The 9,984-nt window shown below is 50.2% G+C and overlaps 1 protein-coding gene across 1 annotated transcript in view; it reads right to left on the bottom strand.

Moving 5' to 3' along the window:
- GFOD1 (glucose-fructose oxidoreductase domain containing 1) overlaps window positions 1–9,721 on the bottom strand; it is a 113,613-nt gene extending 103,892 nt beyond the window's left edge. Inside the window, exon 1 of the mRNA XM_036868060.1 lies at window positions 8,783–9,721. Coding sequence (XP_036723955.1) covers window positions 8,783–9,035 — 253 coding nt within the window. The 5' untranslated portion in view covers window positions 9,036–9,721. The remainder of the gene's footprint in view (window positions 1–8,782) is intronic.
- Between the last annotated feature and the right edge of the window lie 263 nt (window positions 9,722–9,984).

Here is a 9,984-nt window from a genome sequence, read left to right on the forward strand (position 1 = left end):
CCCATCAGCTGAGCTCCCCAGAGCTGCTTCTCCACCAGCAAGTCTCTCCAAGCCCACGTCTGTGTGACACGTCTGCCAGGTGTCTCACGGCCCAGCTTGCCTGGCCAGGTGGCCTTGATCCAGCCAAAATCTGTACTCGTCAGGATTCTCCAGAGAAACAGAACCAATAGGATAGGTATACATAGAGAGGGGGGGTGGGGTTTATTTTTAAGGAATTGGCTCATGCCATGATGGGGCTCATGCCATGATGGGGACTGGCAATTTGCAGGACAGGCCAGCAGGCTGGAGACCCGGGAAGAGCTGACGTGGCAGTTTCCAGCAGGAAAACAGCCTGAAAGCAGAAATCCTTCTTCCTCCGGGACCTCAGTCTTTCCTGGCTCCTTAGAGGTCCTAAGCTAATACTTGAACTCAAAGGGTCTCTGTCTCCTGGTGGTCCTCTGCTGGCACATGCCACACAGGAGATGGCACTCAATAAGGCTTGCAAACCTACAGACGACCATTAAACTCCATGGAGTCGGTCACGTTTATCTGCTCTCCCATCACCGACTTGCAACATATGCACACCCTAAATTTAATAATCCTAACAAGGTTGGCATCATCTCATCATGACATATATTTTTCTCTCTGCTGTTTTACTACAGTCATTAGAAGAGCAGCAAAATGCCAAATGTGTATTTCACAAAGTAGACAAAGAACCTACCTAATCAAGAAATGTCCACATCTGTAAAGTCTTCACCCAAGTCTATGTTCTCATAATCAGCACCTTTGTGGAGCGTGGCCCAGCTCAGAATGACCACTCAATTCCTCCACCCCCACTGCCCTCCAGGAGAGTGGTCCCCCACCTTGCGAGAGAATCTCCAAAAAGACTGAGCCGGCAGACAGCATCAGGCACAAGCAGGGACACCTGGTGGGGGGAAGCAAAGCGAGGACTGCACTTTTCAGGTGGCTGAACCAGTAACATTTCTGTCTGGGAGCTACATGCGGACAGTGTTCTGCCCGTCACACGAGCCCAGGAAGCAGAGGAGGTTGCTCTGAAGAGGGACGGGTGACGAGGGCGACACATGGAGAGGAGCAGAACGCAAAATGGTAAAATTCCAGGAGCTCATGGTTTCCAGGTACTACTGAGACCCAGCTACATCCCGGCCCCGAGTTCCATGAGACAGCCCTGCATCCTTCCCACGGTGATGATAAAGCTTCACAGGAGGACGGTGAGTTCCTGGTAACACCATCAGCACTTTCTAGATCACGTATCTGGGAGGCAAGTACTAGATTTTCAGCCAAGACAGCACCTGAAGCTTGGCTTATGCATATTCCCTTTTTAAAATAAAAAAACTTTTAACTGTATTTTCTAAGTCTAGCAGAAAGGAATCGTCTCATCAGAAAAATGAGGGAAAATAAATCTTCAGAAGCACCATTTGGAATAGGCTAAATAACTGACCACAGTGGGAAGAAGCAGAACTAACATTTATTGAGTCTATGCAGACAACTAAAGGGGGGCCATGGACTAGGTCTTTATCTATCCCCCTCATTTTAACTGTCATATCAACTCTATATGATAGTATCTTTAGCTCCATTTTATTGATGAAAAAAAATGAGGCTCAGGAAGGACATTACCTCTCCCAAAGCCATACAGTTGTAAACTGCCGAATTTTCCCAGTTAGTTTTGTGTATCACCACATCTTAAATCATGATTGTCTTTGCTGGACCATGATTTCCCTGAATCAAAATATAGAACTAATTGCCTGTACATTACTTTCTCAATGAAACCCTTAAACCATGCTATTTACTTTCCCTTTTTTTGTTGTTCTTTCCCAGTTTCAGGTATCAAAATGTCCAACTTCTTCATTTGGCTTCTCCCTTCTCCAATATAAACTTCTGCAGAATTGTACGTTTGCAAAACCAGATACCATCAACAAAATAATCACTCACCCGAGCCTAATTTCAATTAGATAAAATGAGGCTGGTGATGCTTGACTTTTCCTAACAGTAAATAGAGACATTTCTTTCATTTACATAATGCCCCAGAGCTTCCTGAACTCTAAACGAAATCAGTAGACCGAAATCATTTCTCTCCACGTTCAGGGGCGGAAACTCGGAGAAAAATGCAATCACATTTACTACAGTCTTCAGACAGGCATAGATCGAGAACAGACTTGAAGGAAGAACAGGAAATGCAGGGTTTGCTGGAGTTTCAGATGGTGACTGTCAAGTCCAAATACACCATTTCGTTATCTGCAGCCCTATCTCTGCTAGTGTGGCAACCATGACCAGTGCGGCCCCGTTTCCTTCCCACTCTCTCAGGCCTGTCCCAGCAGTCCTCCTCAACCTTGAGCAATTTGCTGACACTGTGAAGTAGGGCAGAAAAGGACATAGCGCTCCCGGTCTGCAGCTAATGATGCCAAACAAGTTGGGGCAAGATCAGTGTGCAGCAAGGTCAAGGCTCACTGAAACTCTGCAGCCTTATTCACTATCCCCAAAGCGCCATCCATCCCCCAGAGAGACTTTCCCAAGGGAGCCTGCACTACTATCTCCAAAAACCAGGGCAGGGACCATGAAAACAGATGTCGCCACATGACACACAAAGGCAACAGGTATTTTAACACAGCTCCCCTGCCAGGTGAACGACTCAAGGCCGTGGATGTCTTCTTTTCCCAAAGGCAGAGAGCCATCACGCCTCTGTGTCTGGCTGCGGCAGCATCTAAACCACCTGGGAGCTGGATGGAAATTCTGAATCTCAGGTCCCACCCTGGAATCTGCATTTTGACAAGATCCCCAGGTAATGCAACCGCAAATTAAAGTTTGAGAGGTACCGTGCTATTGCATGCAGGACAAAAATGTTCTGTATTGATTGACACATCCTCTTGATAAGCCAAGCATTCATTCATTCTATGAAAAGCATTCACTTGGCATTCAAGAAATATTTATAAGGCTTCCCTGGTGGCACAGTGGTTAAGAATCTGCCTGCCAATGCAGGGGACACGGGTTCGAGCCCTGGTCCGGGAAGATCCCACATGCCGCGGAGCAACTAAGCCCGTGTGCCACAACTACTGAGCCCGTGCTCTAGAGCCCACGAGCCACAACTACTGAGCCCACATGCCACAACTACTGAAGCCCGTGCGCCTAGAGACCATGCTCCACAACAAGAAGCCACCGCAATGAGAAGCCTGCGCACCGCAATGAAGAGTAGCCCCCGCTCGCCGCAACTAGAGAAAGCCCACGTGCAGCAACGAAGACCCAATGCAGCCAAAAATAAAATAAATATATTTATTAAAAAAAAAAAAGAAATATTTATAGTGTGCCTATGAGGTGACTCAGTGCCTGGCACTGTCTAGGAGAGAAAAGGCAACTGGGTGAGCCAAGCAGACAAAGGCTCTACCCCCTCAAAGAACTTACATTCTAACTGGGGAGACAAATAACAAAGAGAAGAACAAGCAAACAAATGAAAGAGATTATCACCAACTGTGATAAAGAATTCACGTAGTCATTCTACGAGCACACGGGCGTGTGTGCAAAATGACATCTGCTCTCGATTACTCATTACAAGTTTGTATAAGCAAAAGGTTGGAAACAGGAGAAAATATGTGCAAACGAATCAACGGACAAAGGATTAATCTCCAAAATATATAAACAGCTCATGCAGCTCAATATTAAAAAAAACAAACAACCCAGTCAAAAAATGGGCAGAAGACCTAAATAGACATTTCTTCAAAGAAGACATACAGATGGCCAAGAGGCAAATGAAAAACTGCTCAACATCAGTAATTATTAGAGAAATGCATATCAAAATTACAATGAGGTATCACCTCACACGGTTAGAATGGCCATCATCAGAAAATCTACAAACAATAAATGCTGGAGAGGGCGTGGAGAAAAGGGAACCCTCTTGCGCTGTTGGTGGGAATGTAAATTGATACAGCCCCTATGGAGAACAGTCTGGAGGTTCCTTAAAAAACTAAAAACAGAATTACCATATGACTCAGCAATCCCACTACTGGGCATATACCCAGAGAAAACCATAATTCAAAAAGACACATGCACCCCAATGTTCATTGCAGCACTATTTACAATAGCCAGGTCATGGAAGCAACCTAAATGCCCATCGACAGACGAATGGATAAAGAAGTTGTGGTACATATATACAATGGAATATTACTCAGCCATAAAAAGGAACAAAATCAGGTCATTTGTAGAGATGTGGATGGACCTAGAGGCTGTCATACAGAGTGAAGTAAGTCAGAAAGAGAGAAACAAATACCGTATATTAACGCATATATGTGGAATCTAGAAAAATGGTACAGATGAACCGGTTTGCAAGGCAGAAATAGAGACACAGATGTAGAGAACAAATGTATGGACACCAAGCGGGGAAAGGGGGAGGGGACGTGGTGGGATGAACTGGGAGATGGGGATTGACATATATACACTAATATGTATAAAATAGATAACTAATAAGAACCTGCTGTATAAAAAAATAAAATAAAACAAAAACAAAAGGTTGGAAACAACCTAAATGTTGAATAATAGGGAACTGTTTAAGTAAATTTTGGTTTATCCCATACAGTGAAATACTACGCAGCCAAAAATAGGAGCAAGGATACTTCTACATTCTGAGTTTTGAATATACATCTATGTGTATATATACACAAATTTTCAAGATCATATTGTTGCATGATGAAAGCAAAGTATATAACAGTAAGTATAAGATGTTCCTAATTGTGTGAAAAATATTTTTCAAATTCTCAACACACATATTCACCAGTCCATACTTAGAAAAGTCATCAAAAGGAGACAAAAAAACTTATAACCGTGATTGCCTCCAGTTGAAGGATGGGGCTGGGGAACACTTCCTCTTCACTGTGTACTATTTCAAGAAAAATAACGAGCACTTGAAACTTGTACCACGTGAATCTATAACCTATTTATAATAACTAAATAAAATCTACTTTTTAAGCAAATGCATTAAAGTAAGTGCAAGAAAAGATGGAGGCACGCAGTGCTGAGACCACAGATGGGTATGGGGGGGGGGCGGGATTGAGGAAGGGGAAGGATTCCGGGAGGAGGTACCCCTGGGGCTGAGGCTGGGTGAACAGGCATCCATCACACACACGAGGCAGAAGGGTACTCCTGACAGAGGCATGGACACATGGAGGAACAAGGGTCTTTCCAGGAAACACCTGCAGTTTGGTTTAGCTGAAGTGCGTGGGGTTCCAGAACCACCAGCAGGACATGAGGCTGGGCAGGCTCGTCAGAGGCCAGGTCTTGCCGGTCATGCCGAGAAGCTGGGGCTTTTCCTAGAAGTGATGAAATGGGGGAGCAGTAATGTGATCAGGTTTGCAGTTCTTCAAAGTAATTCTGGCAGCAGAGTGGAAGGTGGATAGAGGCAAGGGTGGCGAGGGGCAGACTGAAGCCTATTTCAGATACGGTCAGGGCCTAGCTCCTTCTACGGAGGAAGCAATGATGCAGAAGAGGGAACAGATACAAGAGGGATGAGGGGTTGGCATCAACCAGATTTGGGAACTGATTCCATGAGTGGGGTAGACACACAACAAAGGATCCCTCCAACCATCTCACCTGGGCTGCCACTCTCTGAGAGAAGGAAGTGAGGCAAAGGAGCAAGTTTAGGGGATGGGGGAGGAAGCAATGACTTGGGGGGAGACACATGTCCTTGAGCAATTCAACTCCAGCCTCATCTGTAAGATGGGGCAAACAGCTACCTTAGAGGATTATTTTAGTCAAGAAATGAAACATTTGGGCTTCCCTGGTGGCGCAGTGGTAGAGAATCTGCCTGCCAATGCAGGGGACACGGGTTCGAGCCCTGGTCTGGGAAGATCCCACATGCCGCGGAGCGGCTGGGCCCGTGAGCCACAACTACTGAGCCTGCGCGTCTGGAGCCTGTGCTCCGCAACAAGAGAGGCCGCGATAGTGAGAGGCCCATGCACCGCGATGAAGAGTGGCCCCCGCTCGCTGCAACTAGAGAAAGCCCTCGCACAGAAACGAAGACCCAACACAGCAAAAATAAATAAATAAATAAATTTATTAAAAAAAAAAAAAAGAAATGAAACATTTCATATAGAGCACTTACCACGTTGCACACAGTCGGTACATAACAAGAGGCAGCCCTGGATGCTGTAGAAATTATACATTGCAGAAAAGTCTCTCCAACAGAGAAATGCCTAGTTCGCTTAGAAAGGGATTTCAAGGAAATTTTTAGAAATCAAAGGAGGGTGTTGTGATTCAATTGACTGCAAGTTTTATGCCTCCATACTGGTCACAGCCCCTCACCTCGACAGGCCCATGACCAGTATGGATCCAGGGCCACAGATCTCTCACCACTGCTGGGCAAGCAACCCAAAGAAGGACAAGACGATGAGGCCAGGACTAATCAAGGTTGGCTTGTTTCAATTCCAGGCAACCACTAATATCTACAAACCTCCAACGGCCAGACCGGCCCAATAACTGTTTGGGGTTTTTCACTTCCTGTGTCGTATGTGTTGAACCTCTAACTGTGACAGCACAGCACACCAAGATGACCGCCCCACCGGGTACTTGCAGGTACAATGGGAAGAAGAGCCATGTTTGGGGATTTTCCACTGAAGATGAAGCCTGGAACAGCCTACGGTCCAGCCACATCTAAATCCAAAGCCTCCACATTTCCTACAAGCAGAGACTACCTCAGAATCAGGTAGTCTGATTACCTGTGAAATCAGGAATTTAAAAAAAATTACAAAGCCCAAGACTTAGCATGAAAATATGAACAAACCCCTATTCCTCAGTCATGATGATTAAACCAAGGCTATTTCTTACGTCTCTGACACTTGGTTTTGAAAAGGTAACCCACCTCAGTCTTGTCAAGGAAAAAAAAACTCATAGGGGTTTCTGAAAACAAGAACAGAAGAAGTATCTAGAAAGGTATAATTTGTGCCACTTCCCCCAAAGCCAGAGCCCCCAAATGCTTTCATGGTTAAAGTACCAGAGATGGTCAGAAAACAGGAACATCCCTGTTTCCCAAATTGCCACCCTCCAGGAGACATGTTCTAGGGCTGCTCTGCGGGTCTGACCTGGAGGGCTGTGCTGGGGTTGGGGGGGAATGTGACAACCAGGTCTTTCTGATGTGATAGGTCGTAAGCCCTCTAGCAGAGACCGGGCTCAAGACGGACCCGTCTTACATGAGTTGCCCTCATAGATTTATGCTATAAGATGGTGATCATCTACTGAATATGCACAGATCCACTGTGAGCACAGAGGTAAGCTACCGAACGTATATATTCGATCAAACAGAAAAGAAATATTGGCCAGAACCTAATGACATTCCATTCAAGGCCAAAGAAAACAGGCAACAAAGGTCAGAAGCTTAATAAAATTAACATGAAAACGGACAGCCTTGGACGGTCTCCTTAGGAATCTGTCGGATGTCCCATCCGAGTCAACAACAAAATGGCCTGATGCAAGTGGTTTTCTAGGGAGAAAGAGTTCAACATCCTGGTCATAGTTCTCGGAAGATAGAATTAAAATATACGTACATGTCACCTACCCTAAATCCATGCCTGTTTTTAAAAATAAAACATCCTTTCCAAGATTGCATAAATTACCCTAGGTTTCTGTTCCTTCCCAGTTCTTGCCTTCTAACTCTTTTGCCTTCTAAGCTTTGTCTCTTTCCTGGCCAACAAAAAATTCCAACTTCCAAGGGTGGGCAATAACATTTTCTGGGGACCTAAGGAGTGAGCAGCCTTCCTGGTTCGTGTGAGGACCGCTGATGGACAAAACATGCACTTCTTCCTCTGGGCACGGCAGGGACTCTGATACTCTGCTCTGAGATGGTCCAGTCGGCCCGGGTTAGGTGGGGGAACCCGACGGTGAAGGCTGGTAAGCTCACCCCCAACCGGCCTGTCACCAGGCCTAGGAACTATTCCTGCGGGGAATTAAGGTGGGACTATTGCATGCTTCCACGTGAAACTGGCAGCATGGGGCCTTTCCCCATACAAAGCCTCCGTGCCTCTGGAACTACTGCTCTCATCCCCTAAAATTCTAAGATCATACTCCAAATCTGCGCGGAAGACAATTCTTGGGCTGCCGCACTCGAAAGTTAACTCCCTCTGCTTTTATCAAATTAGTCTTTACTATCCTATGACCACCATCCCCCCCGCCACGAAGACGTCCTAATAGATCCCCCGCCCCCATCCAACCACTCTCACCATCCTTGCTTTCAGCGAAGAGGAAATAATTCCAGCTAGTTGTCACATCTCTATAATCTCCCACTAAACTAACTCCCAGCAGGAAGAAAGAAACTATCCTAGCAGGGCGCCACAGCTGCTGACGGTCAGGCAGTCGATCGCCCCCAGGAAAACCCGAGACACGTGTGGGCCCTTTATTCCGGCGTTCCTGGGCGCGCACTCGCCTCTCGCAGGCGCGCACGCACGCACGCACACACTCGGGCACTGCACACTCAGCCGGCGACTTAGTTTTGTCTCCCTCAGAGCAGCCCGTCCCCAATCTTAAGAATTTCCTCAGCCTGGTCGACTTCCCCGGAACACACGCCGCCTCCTGCAGCCTGGGCGCCACGCGCGTGTGAAAGCGCGCCCAGGTGGTGGGGAAGCGTAGGTGTGGGGAAGGCCAGGGATGAGGAAGGAGGAAGCTCCGAGTGGGATGTGGGATCTCAGGTGCCCGGGTCGGCGTAGATGCCATGTAAGCTTCCGGGATGAAGAGAGGGCGAGAGGAGAAAAGCAGCAGGGGATGAAAGGAGCGAGGCTGGGGATGGGGTGGGGGAGGGGGAGGGGTCGCTCACCCAGGGTCTTGACTGCAATCTGCCTGGTGAGGGGCGGCGGCAGGTTGATGCACACCAAGTCCACGTCCTGATGCAGCAACACCTCGTCAATGCGGCTGGTGTAGAAGGGGACGCTCATCTCCTTGGCCAGCTCCTCCGCTTCCTCCGGCGTGCGGCCCCAGAGCGCCTTCACCGCGAAGCCCTCGTCTTTCAGCAGCGGGATGATGACACGGGCCGTGAGGCTGGTGCCGAACACGCCCACCCCGGGAAGCATGGCTGCTCCGGCCCGCCTGGTTCTGCTTTTAGCTCGGATCTCCGGTCGAACACGCGCACGCACAGCCCTCTAGCCAGTCCCGCAGCCGGCTCGCCGCGGTGCGCCAGCCGCCGTGCACCGGGCCAGGCGTCCGGGTGCCCAGAGCGCACCGAGCCGCAGGCGGAGCAGGCTCGGGCGCCTCAGTACGGTGACTGCTGCAGTGTCCGCCACGCGGGGCTCCCGTCCTTCCTGGAGGCGGCGGCAGGGACCCCCCCGGAGCGCCCGAGGCCCCGAAGCCCCGCGGAGCCCGGGCTCAGGCGGCGTCCCCGCCGCAGCGCGGGCCGGCTGCGTGCGCCCCGCCGAGGTCGCTCCATGGCCGGCTCATCCCCGCGCCCGCGCCGCCGCAGCCGGGACCGGCTCTCCCCCGCGTCGTTTCCGCAGCCTGCGAGTCGCACGCAGGAGCCTCGACACACTGCCAGAACCCGGACCGGCCGGGCTGCGGGGGTCCCCTTCCTCCCCGCCCGCCGCTCCGAATGAAGTGCACCGGCGGCCAGCAGGAGGCCGGCTAAGCTGGAGGCTCGGAGGGCGCCGGGCGTGGGTCTGGAGCTGCAGCGCGGCGGCGGCGGCGGCGGCGGCCACGACCTGGGGCCAGCCTTCTCATTCTGCTGCCATGTTCGCTCGCCGCGCGGCTCGGGCGGCCTGGGCCCGGGTGCAGTCTAGGGCTCCGGGATCCCGCGGGAGGGCGGAGTTGGCGAGTTTGGCTGTCAGCGGCCGGGGGTTCCTGCCCCGCCCCCGCCGCAGCGCCGCGCGCCATTGGCCGCCGCGCGCCGCCCCCGCCCCCGCCGCCGCGGGCTTGGGGTGCGCGCTGCGCCCGGGCCCAGAACACGCCCGGCTCCTTCCCCGCCCCACCTAGCTCGCCGCCTGGCCCTCGCGTCTTCCCTTTCTTCGCCGTCCACCACCTCCTTCTTCC

This window comes from Balaenoptera musculus, chromosome 11 (genome assembly GCF_009873245.2).
Source record: "Balaenoptera musculus isolate JJ_BM4_2016_0621 chromosome 11, mBalMus1.pri.v3, whole genome shotgun sequence".
Classification (NCBI taxonomy): Eukaryota; Metazoa; Chordata; class Mammalia; order Artiodactyla; family Balaenopteridae; genus Balaenoptera; species Balaenoptera musculus.